The following is a 19,300-nucleotide window of genomic DNA, read 5'->3' as shown; positions in this document are numbered from 1 at the left end:
CCCGGGGCAGCCTCCTGCCCCTCAGCTCCATCATGCAACACAGCCATGCCTGCTCCTAGCCCCATCTGAGGATGTGGCCTTCTTCCACACGCTCAAAGTCTGGCTTCTAGCAGCATTTTTAGGCACTACTTCAAAGTGGGGTGGTTGGGGGGAATGGACAGAAGACTGGCCAAGAGAGACACCAACAGCCCCGCACTGCTGGCTGGAGCTGAGGCTCCCTGGTGCCAGCCCTGGCACGCTCCAGGATGCGGCCATGGCCCCCTGTTCCCAGCCTGCCTCTGCTCCATCGGGGGCTCCCCAACTCCACCCCACATCCAAGGGCTCTCTCTAGCCAGACTCTTTCAACACTAACCCTGACTGCTCATTCCCTTGGATCTACCCTGAACAAAGTCAAGCAAATTATTCTCCATCTGCAACCATAACCATTTCCCTCATCCTCTCAAATCCATCTCCATCACCACCTCCCCCCTGAGACCAGCACTTTGCTGCTATGGTCAGAGATCATATCGCCCTGGGTGAACACACCCGGATTAGCTTCGAGATAACCCTCTGAGATAACCCTCTGAGAGGGTTGACCCCACTGCCTGGCCTAGGACCTAACACAGTCTAATGAATGAGCAATTAATGAAAACATTATAAAAACAGGCCATCTCCCCCACTGAAATGTATCAACACCATGAGGCCCAAGAACACGCCTTACTCAACTCTATATTGCTTACAGCACTGAAGGAAGTTGTTCAAGTTAATTAGTTTGGCAGAGACCGAGACGAAGTCTTTACAAGGAGCGTGTGCTGGGAAATTCCGAGAGTCATGCAGCTCCCACGTCCACCCAGAAACCACGGGCGATGAATGAGGTGAGAAGGCAGATGTCTGGTCCTCACGGAACACGGACCCGGCCAAATCTCAGACTGGCTGGCACAGCCCTAAAGTGTCTGTCAGCCTCACCGAATCAGACTGGGCTTCAGGGAGGAGACGGGGACCATTGCACATTTTACCACTTGTGAATAAGTCCCAAGAGACAGGGGACATGGGCTGTACACAAACACACCCCCACACAACATGCATACACATAGAATGCTCACTCGCATGTATTTCTAGGCTTTTTTTTAGAAAAGCCTAGAAATTGCCCTTCATCAAATGATCATCTAATGCAATCTCTGCATTCAGTTACGCCCAGAATACAGAAAGGACATGTTCAAAGCTACCCAATAATCCAACAGGTCCACTCCCATAAGCCACACCAGCCCCTCACAGAGAGAAACACAGTTATCTTCTTATAGAAAGCAAGCAAGGAATCGTCACAGGGCAGCATTTCTTCTAAGACAGAGCCTCCCAGTTAGAGTAACTCTCCAACCAATATCCCATAATCTTCTTCAGATCAGATCAGATCATATCAGTCACTCAGTTGTGTCCGACTCTTTGCGACCCCATGAATCGCAGCACGCCAGGCCTCCCTGTCCATCACCAACTCCCAGAGTTCACCAAGACTCACTCCCAAACTCTAAAAAGGGCAGTTTGTCCTTTTCTTTCTTTTTTTTTTCCTTTGTACCTTTAAACTGTTTTCAGGTCCTTTGCTCTTTTTCTTTCCTGGCATAATGGGTCGAATGTGTGTGTGTGTGTGCACACACACACACTCAGTCACTCAGTCATGTCTGCCTCTTTGTGACCCCATGGACTGTTGCCCACCAGGCTCCTCTGTCCATGAAATTTTCCAGGCAGGAGTACTGGAGTGGGTTGCCATTTCTGCCTCCAGCAGATCTTCCCAACCCAGGGATTGAACCTGTGCCTCTTGCATCTCCTACATTGGCAGGCAGATTCTTTACTACGAAGCCACTTGGGAAGCAATGGGTTCAACTAATGGGTTGAATGCGTCCCCCTCCTGCAAAAGACATGGTAAAGACCTAACTCCTGGGATCTGTGAAGTGACCTTATTAGGAAACAAAGTCTTAAGAGATGTAATTAAGGTCAGATGCGGTATTAGGGTAAGGTCCTCATCCACTACTACCTTATAAAGAGGAGGAGGGGAACAAACAGAGGAGAAATGCCATGTGACCTCAGAGTCATACATTAGCGGGTACAGCTGCAAGCTAAGAGACGCCAGGCATCAAGGGCCACCTCCAGAAGCAGAAGCGAGGAAGAAGCAAGAGAGGATTCTTCCCAGTGTCTCAGAGGAAGGGTGGTGCTGCCGCCTTGATTTCAGACTTCTGGCTCCAGGACTGTGAGAAAAGAAACCTGTTGCTTGAAGCCACTCAGTTTGTGATGACATGTTCCGGCAGTCCCAGGAGACTGCTTACCACACCTGGGTCCTTCTTTCAGAAACACCCACAGAAATACACTTATATTCATCCACCTTCCCTCTAAGTCCACCTTTAAGTCCAGCTCCCCACCCAAGGATAACTGTCAAGGCCTCCTTCTCTTTAATACACATCACTTCTTTCTACATCTAAGGGAGAAAAGACCACCTTATGGTGGTCTAACATCTGAGATGCCCAAAATGTTTAAGAATGACCCTACTTCCCTATGAGCCCCATGGAAGCAAAGGTTTAAATAAACACAAAGAGCCCACCCCCTCACTCCCACTCTGAGATCAGATATAATAGAGCTCAGGATGGGTCCCAGACAGCAACAATCACCATGCCATCTGTGGTGAAGGATGGGATTGGATTGTTAGGGCCTGTAGGAGGTAAGGACTCACTGCCTTGACCCCTGAACAAGGACGGTGGGAAGCCAGCAGAGGGGAGCTGGATAAAGCTGTGAACGGTGCCCGTGGCATAAGCCTGACACAGAGTCCCACTCCACAGTGATCCGGGTTTGGACTCCCAGGAGCACGCCCTCACCGGAGTCTCACAGACCGGACTGTGACATCCTGCCAGGCTGGCAAAGCCTGGTTCTGTTGGGGTCAGGGGCCAGCTCAGGGAGGTCAGAATAAAAATGAATGAGCAGCAGGCGACAGAGCTGAGCTGACCACCGTGACCCTCCCTGTTCTCAGCTGGTACAGAGAGAAAGGCAACCACAAAGGTGACAGACCTCAGCGAGAACTCTCAGCTTTCTTAAAGCAAAGGATCTAAAATGTTTCACTTGCCACTTGGAATTGTATCCCTGATGGCCTTGGGGTGCCAGGACCCTGGGGTTATTTTTAATTGGCTACGTTGGTACTATTATTCTTAAATGACGAAAACATTCCCCAAGGAAATCCAAAGTGTCAGAAGGCAGATAAATATAAATGCATATATTTTTATCTATTCACTAGATTAAGGATAGGTAGTGTTTCCTATCAGGAAGCAATTCTATTTAAGAGATAAAAAGAAGAAGAGGGATGCTTTAAAACCAGTGAGAGAAGTGAGTGTTTTCCACCCCCAGCATCCACCGAAACATTATTTTTAATTATACATGTTTCTAATCATTATGTCCCCAAATAAAACTCGTCCTGTTTACCTGCTCACGCCGGCTGGCTACTGTTGGCAGCTCTGGAGTACATTTAGGTAAGTGACTTAGTTCTGGGCCCTGATTCTGCTGAAGATGCAAGTAATTCACAAACATAGAGCCTTCCACACAGACGTAAGATCGGGGCTCCCACGCAGGCCAAGGCCAACCTCGGGACACAGGCCCGTTAGGCCATCAATCCACCTGTGCATCTCACAAGTTCCACGGGCTGCCTTTGGACTGAGCCCAGGGGCTGCTGGCTCCACGCGCCACTATGAGTCCAGCAGCAGCAAGGCAGACCTCCCCAGCTGCAGCCGGCAAAGCTGCAGAACTGCTCAAGGACTTCTTGATCTATTTATATGCATCTCCACCACACTAGCAAAGGTAAAGAGAAAGTGTTAGTTGCTCAGTCATGTCCGACTCTTTGTGACCCCATGGACGGTAGCCCACCAGGCTCACTCTGTCCATGGGATTCTCCGGGCAAGAATACTGGAGTGGGTAGCCATTCCCTTTGTCAAGGGATTTTCCCAGTCCAGGAACTGAACCTGGGTCTCCTGCATTGCAAGCAGATTCTGTACCACCTGAGCCACCAGGGAAGTCCCAGCAAAGGTAAAGGGAAGGCACTAATTTATCTTTTTGTTGTTGTTGTTTGTTTCCAAAAGAGATCCTCCTTCAGTCTGGCTGAAAAACCTGTTGTTGGCACATTAAGCCTTGCAACCAACTCAGTTTTTACCAGCACTGGGGAGGCCATCCAACACGCCACAGTGTGAGTCTTGCCCTAAATCTTTTGCAAGGGAGGTCTGTCTGAGGCTCTTCTGTAGCTATTTCAACTGGTCTCGTTCCCTTTATGTCTTTTTCTCTCCAGTGTTCACCACGGCCACAGAATAACCTCCTTGGCTACAACTCAGGGGACTGGGAATCAGAAATTGACCCTGTAGCATGCGGTGCTATGTACCCGCCTCATGTATGGCTCTCAGAAGAGGACGATGTCACGAGCCACACTGAAACACACGCCAGTTATTGCAAACAAGACAGTCCACCCCATGTGCTATCAGCATCCCAAGTGCCAAGATGGCAGTGCTTCAAGAAATGAAGTGACCGAAGATAAAGCCCACTCCAGTCAACAGCCATCATCCCGCACGTTCCGCTGAATGGCATGAGCCATCTCTAAGGCCAACCTTAATGGACAGCGGCTCTTGCAACGTTAGTATCGTGGTGACCACAGACCTAGGTTAAGCCTTTGCACCCCTCGAGAGAAAGGGGGTGCTGGTGCTGAAGCAGGGCACCTACTTCCTGGGGGCTGAGCTCTCAGCAGCTCTGCGGGTCTACTTCAAACAATTCTCTGACCCAAAAAGTCAACCGAGAGCTGAACTAATCAACACCATTCTTTATTATACAGGTTGCATCACAATAATTGAATCTTACATAATAAAAACAGGTGCGTCCATGCTGCTTTGAGATTTTTATCTTCATTAAGGGAATTCTCAAACATGAGATTTCAGGTACAGTATTTTCAAGCTTACATAATCAGTTAGAGGGTGGCTTTCCAATTTCAACTTGCTTATATTCCAGGTGGTAATTTCTCATTCCAATCAGCTGAGAATGGAGACTCGCAGTCAGAAGGGGGGAGGGGGCCAACAATTAGAAACAGCCTGCCTATTCTACACAAGCCTTTTCCGAAGGTGGGGAGAAAGACAATACCGTTGGCAGGAACATTTTACAATAATCTTTAATTGAAAAACATGACTGGCCACTGCTTTCCCTCCCCAACCTTGCAAGTGTAGAAATGGAGGTGCAAAGACTCATTTCAACCTTTCTCCAGTTCCTGTGGTTGTGTGAACAGAGATGTAGGAAGGAACTGGCTATTCTGTTTGTATTATTTCATTACAGCCCCCAAGACTGTCTGTTGAAAGCCTGCGCAGCTTCCTATTTCTGCTAATGCTACACAGCTTTAGGACGCTCACAAGTGACAGCCACACAGGCTTTGTGGTTTCAAGGGTTACCTGGATAGCCAAGTTCATTATCCAGAGACCTGTCCCGAAGGGCAAGCCGCCAGACGAATTAGAATCTGCATGCAGTACAGAACTCCCACAGGGAGTGTGGATGGATAGAGACATGAACAGAGAAGCACAGACAGAAAAGCAAGCGGCACACTTCGGGCTTTTGAATGGCCCTTGCTACTGCCCACAGCTTGGACCTTCCGCCACATCCCTGTGAAGAGAGCGCCACACCACTGTCTCCTTGGAGGGGCCTGAGGCCACAGCCAGCTCGTGGCAAAGATTCCAACCAAAGCTGACCTGGAAGTAAGACCCTATCCTTATAGAAGTGCCCTCTTTGACTGTGTTACCTAGAACTTAAGATGCCAGGTGGGATAAGACATCCCCTAAAGGAGGTACTGAAAAGCCATTGTCAGGGTATTTACAGGGGAAATCACCATGACGCCAAAGGGAAGAATGGGCCCACATCTCCCCGCTGCCCCTGCTTCAAACAGCAGGGCCCACAGCAACCTATGTTCCTCTTGTCATCAAGTATTTCCAATGAGTGTTGACTGGAAGGGATAAATAAGAAAATTCTAATGTCCAACTCTCATAACTTCACCAGTCAAATAACTCTTTCCTATTTGGAGAGGAATACCCAGTCATTTAAGAAGTGGCTGGGTTACCATGATCTCTACTAAACAGCAAGCAACTAAACAGTCTGTCAGAAAGGGCTTCCCTTTTCAGAAGGGCTTGACTCAAGTCACAAAGAAGAACTGAAAGAAAGAAGCTGGGAAGAGCAGATGACAGACAGTCTGCCCACATCCAATGGGCCACGGGCCACTTCCACTCTGCATGTTGTCACGAAACCCCCGGAAGGAAGTCTCTCGTGTTCACTCACTTCACAACTGTGGCTGTAGAAAGTTCAGTGCTTTATAAAGCTGACAAGTTCCTTCCTCAGTGAGGCCAACAGGGAGCCACTGGGGTTTGGGGCTCACGGGTCCTCAGTGTGTGTGTTCCTGAGACGCCTGTGGCATTTGAAGGTGAACCTAAGAACTCACCTAAAATAAACCCTGTCCTTCCCAAGGACCGGACTGACCTGGCTGGGGGAGAGAAGATTCAAAACCACTGATGGGAGGAGAATGGGGCCGGGCAGTAACTACCCTGCTGTATGACCCTCCCCCGCCGGGCTGCAGGCCCTGATGGACATGTCCACCAAACAGGCAGCAAGACTGTCAGGATCTCCTTTGCTCTGCTTCCAAGAAACCAAAAAGGACCACAATCAGGGAATTGCCCACAACTGCGTCTGCTGAGCCCTGCTGATACCGAGCGGGATCCTGCAGGGCTCCTGGCCTTTCTGTGTCCCCCATTTCTTTGATTACAGGGAACAACCTTCATGCAGCCTCCATGACCTTGCCTGGGTTCCAAAGGGCAGATTCAAGCAGTTGTTAATGAGGGAAGGAAGGGGATGTGAGACCCAGGAGAAACAAACCATCAAGAGAAGCCTTGGGGTAAGATTCTGGTTCCTTATCAAGGCATACACACAACCATATCTTTGAGCTATTCTACAGAGCCTGAAACCCCCTCCAAGTGGAAGAAATTAACAATAAATGATGGTAGGCTGTACCAGCATGCAGACCCCAGACCAGCTGGACCCAAAGGTTGATGATACTGACTCCTAACCACCAATTCATTAGAAGAATGTCCATGAGTGGATCACACCCTCTTTGAGCAACTGCTATAAAACTCACTGTCTTCCCCAAGTTGGGACACATGGTTGTGAAAGCATTAGCCCACTGCTGCCCCCTTGGCTCAGCAAACTATAAAGCTATCCTCTTCTACTTCACCCAAAAGTCCATCTCTGAGATTTGATTCAGCACCAGTGTGCAGAGAAGCTGAGCTTCTGGCATCACTGCTTAGAACTGTAAAGGTGAAGGCAGTGGGTGCTAAGTGGGACCTGAGCCCTTCCCTGCAACCAGGGCTGAGCTCTGAGGTTGCACATCTTGAACAAGGCTGCCTGGAGGGTAGCATATGTCCACAACATATGTCCCCCTGTCCACCTCCCAACACCCCAGGAGGCCTTAATGTGGCTACTTTTCATCCAGAGAAACAGATCTCCAATTAAGGAAATAAAGCCCAGGCCACACACAACAGCCTACACCCTCAGGTCCCTGGAAGGGATGTCTGCTGTGTCAAGGTCAGCGAGTAGGGCTATGCCATTATTGGTAAAGCAGCTACTGAACACTGCACCCTACGAGAAGCACTCTATCATGTGTCCCTGAATTTCAATCTCTCAATCATCTGTAAGATGGGCTCTCTCAGCATCCTATTTTTCAGATAAGAATACTGAGGCTCAGAGAAGTCAGGTCACTGGGAGCAAGTAAGGAACAGGTCCAGGTTCAAACCTAGGTCTTTTTGACTCTAAGTCTGATGTTCTTTTCCCTGCCTCTCAGCTGCCTACAAACCTAGAAGACCTACCCAATCTTCTCTACCCTGTGGCCACAAACCAGAGCAAAGATCCTCAGGGCCTCCCATAGAGAAGCACCTGTCCTCCCGCAGGACAGCACATGTGCTGGCCCTTCTCTGTTCACCTCAAAGTGCCCACTGACTGTAAATGGCCAGCAGAACCATTATTATAGTGGATTTCTCTTCCACGTGACTAATAATTTTTATAGCATCTGTAACATGAAATGCTGAAGCTGAGTCTCTAACACGTTGGCCACCTGATGTGAAAAGCCGATTCATTAGACAAGACCCTGATGCTGGGAAAGATTGAGGGCAGGAGGAGAAGGGGGTGGCAGAGGATGAGATGGTTGGATGGCATCACCAACCAAGGGACATGAGTTTGAGCAAACTCCGGGAGATAGTGAAGGACAGGGAAGCCTGGAGTGTTGCAGTCCATGGAGTCGGAAAGTGTCGGACAAGACTTAGCGACTGAACAACAAGATGAAATGGATTGTTGTACTTATAATAAGGGAATGAACAGAATTAGCAATTTATTTACTAGGACTTATCTCTTGCTTTTAAAAACTTTTCACCTCCCAGACAAAATGCACAGCAAAACAGGAAATGATTTGAATGTATGATACACTAAACCAAACCAGAAATTTGACCAAAATGATTTTATTTCTCATTGGTTGGGGCTACATAGTTCTTATGTAAATATGTATAACCATATTATTTTAATAATAATAATGCTGCTGCTACTGCTGCTAAGTCGCTTCAGTCGTGTCCAACTCTATGCGACCCCATAGACGTCAGCCCACCAGGCTCCCCCGTCCCTGGGATTCTCCAGGCAAGAACTCTGGAGTGGGTTGCCATCTCCTTCTCCAACGCGTGAAAGTGAAAAGTGAAAGTGAAGTCGCTCAGTCATGTCTGACTCCTAGCGACCCCATGGACTGCAGCCCACCAGGCTCCTCCATCCATATATATATACACATATACATATATACATATATGTATGTGTGTGTGTATTTAAAATACATATTTTAAATACATATTTAAATATGCATATTTAAAATACATATTTCAGATAGTAAAACAAAAAATCTGATGTGATCTGAGGGTCACCATAGTGTCTAAAAGAAATCCCAAAATTTCTACTTAGCTTTCATTATAGAAATAGTCTAAATAAGAAGTCTATTTTTAGAGTTCAAGATATCCCTGATATTACCACATGAACCTCTGAATAATAATAGCAGCTAGTATTTATTGTCTATTCGGGATTCCCTTGTGGCTCAGAGGGTAAAGAGTCTGCCCACAATTCGGGAGACCTGAGTTTGATCCCTGGGTCAGGAAGATCCCCTGGAGAAGGAAACAGCAACCCACTCCAGTATTGTTGCCTGGAAAACGCTATGGATGGAGGAGCCTGGTGGGCTACAGTCCATAGGGTTGAAAAGAGTGGGACACAGCTGAGTAAATTCACTTTCACTTTTCATGACTGTTCACCACATGTTCGTGTTCAAAGTGCTTTATGTATGCTGACTGAGTTAATGCTCACAGAAACACTATGAGTTTTACAAGCAAACACCAGTGCACAGAGGTTGAGTGAGCAACCCCAGCTCACAGAGCTGGCAGGAGGAGAGCAGGAATGGCTCCTGGGTTTTCGGACGCGCGACCAGAAAGTCACAGCTGTCTCGAGTGCTTGATGCTCTCCACCTGAGAATTCTTACCATTTAGCTTAGAGTTTGTATCATTGAGCAATACTGTTCCTCACAGAAACACCTGAGCACTCAGAGCACATCAAATACAAGCGTCTTAGAACCACATCAATTTACTTTATAAACCAAAGTCACGGATGACACTGCTTCCTGTGTATCATCTGTTTTGCAGACTTAGAGAAACAGAAAGCAAAACTAAACTCAAAGAGCAAGGATGCTATCTTCCTGGCCTACAGATTACCAAAGGCATTTCAGAGAGGGAATAAAATATAGGTGACTTGTCTTCAGAAAAGACTGAGTTCTAAATCCACCTGGGCTCCATATAATCAAAATTACCACCAAAATGCCCCTTCATATGCCCCCCAAATGACAGAATACTGTATCTGGTGAATGTAACCCTGTATAAGAACATGCATATAAATGGGTAATGCACACAAATGCACAGAATATTGTGGCTTAGACAGTACAGAATCTGCCTGCAATGAGGGAGACCTAAGTTCCATCCCTGGGTTGGGAAGATTCCTTAGAGGAGGGCATGGGAACCCACTCCAGTATTCCTGCCTGAAGAATTCGATGGACAGAGGATCCTGGCGGATCCATGGACTACAGTCCATGGGGTCACAAAGAGTCAGACACAACTGAGTGACACAGTACTACAAGATCCGGGCTTCCCTGGTGGCTCAAAAAGAACTCGCCTGCTAATGCAGGAGACACAGGAGATGCACGCTCGATCCCTGATCTGGGAAGATCCCCTGGAGAAGGAAATGGGAACCCACTCCAGTATCCTTCTTGCCTGGGAAATCCCATGGACAGAGGAGCCTGGTGAGCTAAAGTCCATGGAGTCACAAAGAGCTGGATGTGACTCAGTGACTAAACCACAACTACAAAATCCAGGTGAGTAGAAGTGATGAGACATGACGATGGGCATTTTGACTCGACTTCACAGCAGCATGGTTAGTCCATGATGTGTGCAGTTAAATCTGTGCAAGTGAAATGCGTCTGTGAATTTGGAAGTAAGGTGCTGGAGAAATGCCACTCTGTCCAGAGCCGAATTCTCCAGGGCAACAGAGGCTCAGCAGCTTGTCACTCAACTGCCCACAGTCAGGCCCAGCCCCCTGCAATCCAAGGACCACGGGCAGCTCAGCACGAGTCCCCGTGGCTCTCACAGCCTCTGCACGAGGCCTGGCACAGACCCTGGAACCAATGCCAATCTCTGCTCGCTCTCTCTTTCTAACCAGCCAACAACATTCACAGATTTTTTTTTCTTTTTTTTTCCAGGCCTACTTATATAGGGAAGGCAGCTGTGACCTCATCATTTTGGGGACATTACACTTACTCATGCCTGGCCGGTCTGCTAAGTGAACTCCATCCCTGGACGAGACAGCACCACCAAGCTTGCTTTCATAAGAAGAGCAAGAGAAAGTCACAGAGACACTCTTGCCCAAGTGGCCTCAGCACAACAGGAAACTTACGCAGTTTCAGAACGAGACTGTTCAGGCAGCCAGCAAAAAGGTGAATTTAAATGTTGAGAAATTGATCAGCAAGGCAGGGCCGCTGCACAGAGGCCTCTGGGTCGCCCTCTTTGGAAGGTACCTAAAACTGAAGTGCAGAGAGTTACCCAATTCAGGAAACAGCTCTTGGTCCCTTCACAACTAATTCCGTTTCTTCGATTGCTAAACACACAAGAGGAAACCCCCACAGAAACTGAGGTATATACACAAAGGTGGTTGAAAGGAACTGTCAGAAACATTTTTTTCCCATTAAGTGATTATTAGCTAAACATTTTCAACCAAGCTGTAAGGAAAAAAAAAAAAAAAAAAAAATCAGGGTAGTTTTTTTTCTTCCTACCTGGGGCTATATAGTAATTATGCAAATGGAAGGGAATTTGTCATTCTGAGTAACCAAAAGTGTGTAAAATAATTTGATTAAGGAAACTACAGTTGCAATTAGTCATTATACTAATTTGATAAGGACTTTAAAAATTGTCTCTCAGCTGTCTGCTTCTGGGTTAGATATGCCAAAAAAAAAAAAATCTTCACAATGATGCTTTAGAAATACAAAAAAAAAAAAAAATATATATATATATATATAGAACAAATCCAGCTGCTTCACCTTGTAAGCTCACTGAATGCTCTCAGGCCTAGGAAAAAGGTGACCAAAAGCAGTCAGATGGAACCCTGTTCACACACTCAGCCATCCGTCTCCTTCTGTTGTCACCAAAACCTCAGACTTGGTTTTTGCATAACTCTAAACACAGAGAAGCAAGTCAGGCAAGGGAGGATGAGATGGTTGGATGGCACCACTGACTCAATGGACATGAGTTTGAGCAAACTCTGGGAGACAGTGAAGGACAGGGAAGCCTGGCGTGCTGCAGTCCATGAGGTCACAAAGAGCAGGACATGACTTAGCAACTGAACAAGTCAGACAAATACTATATGATATCCCTTATATGTGGAATCTAAAATTAAAAAAAAAAACTTATTTACAAAACAGAGACTCACAGTCAAAGGAAACAAACTTATGATAATCAAAGGAGAAAGGGGGGAAGCAGGATAAATTAGGAAGTTGGGATTAACAGACACACACTGCTGTATAACAAAGTAGATAAACAACAGGGATAAAGTACTGTACAGCACAGGGAACTATACTCAATGTTTTGTAATAACTTGTAACCGAAAAAATCTGAAAAAGAATATATATATATATATAGAAAAACTGAATCACTGTGCTGTCCTCCTGAAACTATACTTCAATAAAAAATAAACTATTTTAACAACTATAAAAGTTAGATTATACTTCAATAAAAATCAAGTATACTTCAATAAAAAATAAACTATTTTTAAAATTTTTATTTTGGCCTTGTTTCATGGCATGCAGGATCTTCCCTGACCGGTGATTGAACCTGTGACGCCTGCAGTGGAAGCACAGGGTGCTAGCACCAGACTGCCCAGGAAGATCCTACATTATTTTAATAACAAGCTGCAACAAAACAAAACAAAACAAAACAAAACAAGGACATCCTCCATCCTCACCCTTGGTTCACAGGAACCTCCTGTGTGCCTCACCCAGAGACTAAACTGGCCTTTTTAGGTTTTCATCCTGAAGAAATTCAAATGCATTTGTTATTGAATCTCATCCATAAGAGCCCAGAGGTGTCTGAGGTTTTAATTTCCTGCACACATCCTTATCAACTCCAGTCCTCAGTCATTTGAGGACGCACATCAACCTTTGTAAGCAAGCCTACCCTCAGTGAACGGCTTGGAATATCCCAGCAGGTCTCCACCAAACTCCATCAAGTGCACTCAATACACCTTTCTCTCCATGCAGTTTCCACAGGCCTGTGTCTTCTCCAAACAGCCCAAGAGTTTAACAGATGTTACATCCTCGCAAGTAGGTCAGTGCAGACTGGAGCCACCCAAAGCAAAGACCCAAGGAGAGGAAAATTAAATAGCATTCTCTCGTCTGCACACAGTGGCTCTCGTCTGCACACAGTGATGTTCAAATGGAATGGGTCCCCTCTTCTTAGGCAGAAAAAAAAATTTTTTTTCCAAACCAGTCAGAGGTTTAAGTGACTACCAGAGACCATCCCTGTGACTGCTGGCTATTTCCAGTTAATCGCTGGCAAGGGTAAGAGATTTCAGAATCCACAGCTGGCCCGGGTTGCACGGGAGTCACCTTATCTACATCATGATTACCATCGAGTCTAGGCATCAGGCTCTCAGCCCTTCTGCACTGCCCCAGGAGACCCGACCCCCAGGCCAAAAGTTGCCTGTCCCCTGCCTCGCTTAACAAAGGGTGGTTTTCTCCCATGTGGGTCTACCTTGAGCATGTGCAGGTTCTTAAGGGAAAACAGACACAGACACACACAGAGTCCAGCTTTTCAAAGGTGCTTCTCAAATCACAGGTGACTTCCTGCTTCATTTCTACAGTCGGGAAGTTCTACAGCTTCAGCAAAGACACTAGGTCATCTGTCTTTTCAGAAAGAAAACGGAGAAGCGAAATGAAGCCTCCAAATATTAAAGAAAAAAAAAGGCACCTGGGAAGATGAAATAATAAGGTAGTAAATGTCATAGTAAATGACATAGACTTGGAAATCAAATAGGAAATAATATCATAGGCAGAGAATCTGCTGTTACCCTTCTCTTCCTGAAAGTAAGCAGGGCCCCCAGGTGTGCCCTTCACCAGGTATCTGAAAATGCTTCCTCAGAGGGACAGGCTGATTGACAGTGTAAAGATCCCAGAGAACATACACCTTGCACATAGACCCCGTGTGCATGATCACCTATTGCACGTGGACCCGGTGGGTGTGACTGCCTACAAACACAGGTTCTCAGGTTTCCAGAAAGCCTTTCTGGAAAACCTTCTACAATGTTTCCTTCTCAAATTAGCCATGAAGAAGTCTCCCATCACTGAGGGTACCACAGCTTTTAATTCTACCTTCCAAATAACAGATGAAAAAGAAAATCAGGAGCAGCCAGAAAGAGCAAAAGCCATTGCAATCCAATTCATGGCAAGCAAACTATTCATCTTCATGAGGTTCAGGTGGCAATGGAGAGCCGAGATCAGCCGGGTAAGGCAGAGTCCTGAGCAACTGATGCCTCGACTCTTAGTAATCATAATGAATCCAATTTCCTAAGCCACTCCTTTCCTGGGCCTCCATCTGCTTTCTGCCAGTCACCTGTTGACTCCGGTTACCATACGCCTCGAACCAGGCTTTCCCTCCGCCCAGGCTGGAAATGCCGAGAGGCCCCCAGCAGGTGGACTCAATTCCTCACCAATTCTGGTATCACAGTCAACTTCCTGTCTCCCAGCGCCAGCCCTGCCACTAGTATCCACCAGTCCTCTGCTTTCTAACTTCGTAAAGGGGCTTAGGCCACTCACTTGATCGAAGCCCAGCTTCATTTCTTTCCAAAAGCCTTAAACCATTGCAAGCTAAAACTAGGCCCATGCCTTTATCATTTGTGGTATGAAAAGTTCTTTTGGTATTTTTTTTTCCCTAGATGTAAAATAATTTATAAATGGTGAGCTTCCAGATCCGTGTCCACAAATTCCCAAACCCATAACACTCTGTACACTTCAAAGAATTCAGCTTTTGCCAACAGTAGACACTATTATATGGAACATGAATAATCCACTCTATTGAGCAAAATTGGTTTGAGGCAAACTGTTAAAAACTGGAGGCAGCTGTTGATAAACACAGCCCTGGTTTAGGTATCACATACTTTGCATATGCTGTAGTACAGAACTACAGGTATTTTTATTACTGTGCATTTGCGCCTTAGTAATACATGTCTCTGTTTTAATAACAGTCAAACTCCTCCAAGGACACTCTGATATACTGACATGCTTCCCCACACCCCAAGACAGGATCACTCCCTGATTCCAAAACTGCAAAGGCCACAGGTACTGTCTACAACTATGTGTTCGAACTACAAGTGCATTTTGTAAAACAAAAATCTATACGGAAAAGAAAACGTGCTTTTGGCTACAGGGCTTACCGACAGCATACATGTCATGGATGCAGGCAGGAACTGGGATCTAAACGCCTCTCATCTGACACAGAGCAAAGAAAATGCATTTGACTTTCAGAAGCCCTGTTAAGTCTGCCACCCCAGGAACCGAGCTGAGTTTGAACAGCCCTCTCTTGTAACCACATCACTAACTTTACCCCACACCAGAGAGCTAGCCTGCTTGTACTTCCCTCTGACAGCAAGCCCCAAGTCTTAGGAGACTGTTGAGGAATGGTACAGGGCAACCAGCGACTGACCCTCATTAACTGCACCCCAAAGGCCAGGGATTAATGGGACCATCGTGCAAAGCATGGCTCTATCTGGGGATATGGCACTTCCACAGCCAAAATCTTGTCCAGTTTTATCTCCATCAAACTTGCTCACTAACACTCAAAGTCTATGACATTTGATTTCAGTTTCAGGTCAATAGTCAAGAAACGCCTTAACACTATACACTCTGAAAAATCCCGTTTAGTCAAGACAATACTCGGCTCTGGAAGTGCATTCTCTGAAACCCAAGTTGGGACCACCTTCGCGGGGCAGGAGACAGTGGGTAAAGCAGGTATTTGCCAGTGCTGAGTCATTACAAGCTGTTTCCTCTGATATGTTATGCACCCCTGGCCATTTGAACATGAATACCCCCTTTCAGAAGGCAGATGGAATCCATGTACAATGTGTACCATGGCGCAACACCCCCTTGTACGTGAGAGAGACCATGGTGGGGAATTCAGGTCTAAGAGTGGGCGGCAGAACTGCACAAACTCACAGCTGCTCTCCAGGTACTGTAACTTTATCCCAGACGCTGAGAGATGGTTAATGGGATACGAAGTGGGAATATTCCCCCTGCAGCCCCAGCTCGGATCAGTGTCCCACACTTGGGCGCCTTTTCCTCTAAACTGTTACATCCCTCCGTAATTGGCGGATGGAGAAAGCACCGGGAGAAATGATGCATAATGGATGTGTTCTCCAGGCGGCTAGAATGGGGAGTAGAGGACGCGACATGCTAAGGGGCTTTTCTTTCCTTGTGCAGGTCACCTGAAAACCGCGATGCCTTCCCCTCCAGGAGTGCTCCAGAACTCACCCTCTGGCTGTTTTTAGAAGGAGTGGGAGAGAGGGATGGTTTCACGCCCACCTGCCCGCTGCCTCTCTTCCCCGGGTCCCCCCAGCTCCCTGCCGGCATCCACGGTCCCGCCGGCTCCCCGCTCGCCCAGCAGCCCGGGCCGGCAGCTCCCCCGGCGGCCGCCTCTGCACCACTCACCAACCTCGTCGCCGGGCGGAGGTCATGCCCGCCTGCCCCCCGGCGCCCAGGCTGCCCCCTCCTCCTGCCAGCCGGGCACCTGGGAGCCGCGCTGGGGAAGGGGCCCGTGGCGGACTTGGCACGGGAGACTCACCAGGTAGGCGCCCACCGTGCCCTGCGCCAGCATCAGGGCGCACTCGGACACCAGGAAGATCTTGATGTTGGAGAAGCAGGACACCTTCTTTTTCTTCTTCTTGTTCCTCTGCGCTTCGTCCCCCTGCAGCTCGCCGCTCCGGCCGCCGCCCGACGAGCCGCCCGGCTTCTTCGCCTGCATCCTTCCCCCGCCGCCGCCGCCGCCGCTTTCCCGCTCGAGCTGGGTGTCGGGGCCGCTGCCGGGCGGGGGTGCGCGCGGCGAGGCTGCGTGCTGTCCCCGCCCCGGGCCCACGGCGGCCGCCCCCGTCCTGCCGGGGCTGGAGAGGTGGAAGGCACAGCTCCTCGCAGCCGCCGCCGCGCTCGCCCCCCTGCCTCCTCCTCTCCTCCTCCTCCGCCCTCCCTTCGCCTCCTCCTCCGGCTCGGGCTGTGCCAATCACAGGGGCTCCTCTCGCCGCCCGCCGCCGCCGCCGCCTCGCCGCCCGAGGACGCCCGCCGCTGCCATCGCCCGCTGGCTGGGGCCCGCGGGCCGCGCCTGCCCTAGTCTCCCCTTCTTCTAACGCGAGGCCCCGGCCTCGATCGCCGCTGCGCGCGTCCGCCGCGCCGCTCCGCGCCACCCGTGCGCCCCGGGGGAAGGCGCGAAGATACCGGCCTGGGGGCGCAGAGCGCGGACCTCCAGCCAAGGCTTGGGAGGGCCCGGGTGGCCCGAAGCACGCGGGAGAGGGGGAGCCCTTGCGGAGTCAGGGAGCGGGTGCTCCGGCTGGCACGAAGGCCGTGCCCGGCCCCTAGAAGGCGCTGCGGAGCGCGGGGCGCCGCCGCGGACACTGGGTGGTACTGCAAGGGGAACTCCGGGCGCCGAGGTGGGGTGCGGAGGCTCCCCCGCGGGGCGGGGACCTAGAACTCTGACCTCGGGGCACTTAGGAGGGGAGGAACGGTTTCTAGGAAGAGGGAGAAGACCGCGTACCTAGGAAAGGGTTGACGTTTTCCCCTACCAACTCCGCCCGCCCGGCTATTTCTGGGGACAGATGTTGCGCTCTGGGCCGTGGGGACGCGCCGGAGGTCAGAGCCGCTGAGGCTTCCGCAGCCTGCCGGCCTCTGCATCTGCTCTCCTAGGCCACTGGGTGTGCTCAAAGGCCCCAGACCGAAAGGAGAGAAAAGAACGGAAGCGCAGCGAGGGAGAAGTTCCATTAACCCATCCGGAGCTGCGCGGTTCATCCATCGCCCCCAGCCAAGGGGTCTAGGTGGCTGCAGGGTCGCAGCGACCCCAGCAGAGGGCCTTGTGCAGCAGGCTTGCGTGCCTGGAGCCCATCCTAAAGAATGATGTGGCCACGCGGCTAGAGGCCGCGGGAAGGTATTAGCCACAGGCCTGTCTTGGTCCCCACCCCTCCCCTAGCTTTGTGGCCAGGCCCCTTCCTTGCCTTGGCCTGAATGTCTGGGCCCCCCGTCGCAGCCACTCTTTTTAGTCATTACCAGGAGTTTGGGCCACAGGGTCTGCTGGTCCCCAGACGGCATTTGGAAGTTCAGTGAAGCCTGGAAAGGACTGGGCACTCCTGGTACTGCTGAGTACCAGGAGGCACTCAGCATCTTCCACTTGGTCCACTGGGGGGCTTAACCAATCCTTTGAAAAACCTCTCCTTGATAACTGTAGAAAATTCTGAAAGAGATGGGAATACCAGACCACCTGACCTGCCTCTTGAGAGATCTGTATGCAGGTCAGGAAGCAACAGTTAGAACTGGACATGGAACAGCAGACTGGTTCCAAATAGGAAAAGGAGTACATCAAGGCTGTATATTGTCACCCTGCTTATTTAACTTAAATGCAGAGTATATCATGAGAAATGCTGGGCTGGAAGAAGCACAAGCTAGAATCAAGATTGTCAGGAGAAATATCAATAACCTCAGATATGCAGACGACACCACCCTTATGGTAGAAAGCAAAGAAGAGCCTCTTGATGAAAGTGAAAGAGGAGAGTGAAAAAGCTGGCTTCAAGCTCAACATTCAGAAAACTAAGATCATGGCATCTGGTCCCATCACTTCATGGCAAATAGATGGGGAAACAGTGGCTGACTTTTATTTTTTGGGGCTCCAAAATCACTGCAGATGGTGATTGCAACCATGAAATTAAAAGATGCTTACTCCTTGGAAGGAAAATTTATGACCAACCTAGACATCATATTAAAAAGCAGAGACATTACTATGTCAACAAAGGTCTGTCTAGTCAAGGCTATGGTTTTTCCAGTGGTCGTGTATGGATGTGAGAGTTGGACTATAAAGAAAGCTGAGCACTGAAGAATTGATGCTTTTGAACTGTAGTGTTGGAGAAGACTCTTGAGAGTCCCTTGGACTGCAAGGAGATCCAACCAGTCCTTTCTAAAGGAGATCAGTCCTGGGTGTTCATTGGAAGGACTGATGTTGAAGCTGAAACTCCAATACTTTGGACACCTGATGCAAAGAGCTGACTCATTGGAAAAGACCCTGATGCTGAGAAAGATTGAGGGCAGGAGGAGAAGGGGACTACAGAAGATGAGATTGTTGGATGGCATCACTGACTCCATAGACATGAGTTTGAGTAAACTCTGGGAGTTGGTGATGGACAGGGAGGCCTGGCATGCTGCGGTTCATGGAGTTGCAGAGAGTCATACATGACTGAGCGACTGAACTGAACTGAATAACTCTGTTTAAGAAAAAGACCCACTCTTCTAGGCTCCTGGGTACCAAAGCAGGCTTAAATCTGAAACTGAATCATAATTAACACTTGTATAATTTCTACTTACTCCCAAAGAACTTGAGTGAGAAGGAAAGGTGTAATGGTGGGGGGTGTTGTCTTGCCATACCTTTTAAAT

The 19,300-nt window shown here is 48.7% G+C and overlaps 1 protein-coding gene and 2 long non-coding RNA genes across 4 annotated transcripts in view; 1 reads left to right on the top strand and 2 right to left on the bottom strand.

Moving 5' to 3' along the window:
* Nucleotides 1-16,767, bottom strand: part of SLCO3A1 (solute carrier organic anion transporter family member 3A1) — a 372,385-nt gene extending 355,618 nt beyond the window's left edge. For both annotated transcript variants that reach the window (XM_025271275.3, XM_044932855.2), the window contains exon 1: nucleotides 16,461-16,767. In XM_025271275.3, the coding sequence (XP_025127060.1) occupies nucleotides 16,461-16,640 (180 nt within the window). In that variant the 5' untranslated portion in view covers nucleotides 16,641-16,767. The remainder of the gene's footprint in view (nucleotides 1-16,460) is intronic.
* On the bottom strand, nucleotides 1,729-16,144 carry LOC123330737. Its single transcript, XR_006546827.2, has 3 exons — nucleotides 12,804-16,144; nucleotides 11,032-11,158; nucleotides 1,729-3,798 (listed from the first exon to the last, which is right to left on the bottom strand). It is a non-coding gene; the product is annotated as an uncharacterized LOC123330737 (long non-coding RNA).
* LOC123330735 lies at nucleotides 14,381-16,267 on the top strand. The gene is made up of 5 exons (XR_006546825.2): nucleotides 14,381-14,523; nucleotides 14,869-14,962; nucleotides 15,486-15,631; nucleotides 15,719-15,848; nucleotides 16,100-16,267. It is a non-coding gene; the product is annotated as an uncharacterized LOC123330735 (long non-coding RNA).
* Nucleotides 16,768-19,300: the final 2,533 nt, after the last annotated feature.

Source organism: Bubalus bubalis, chromosome 20 (assembly GCF_019923935.1).
Source record: "Bubalus bubalis isolate 160015118507 breed Murrah chromosome 20, NDDB_SH_1, whole genome shotgun sequence".
NCBI classification, from domain to species: Eukaryota; Metazoa; Chordata; class Mammalia; order Artiodactyla; family Bovidae; genus Bubalus; species Bubalus bubalis.
This window is presented reverse-complemented; position numbering and strand designations above follow the sequence as displayed.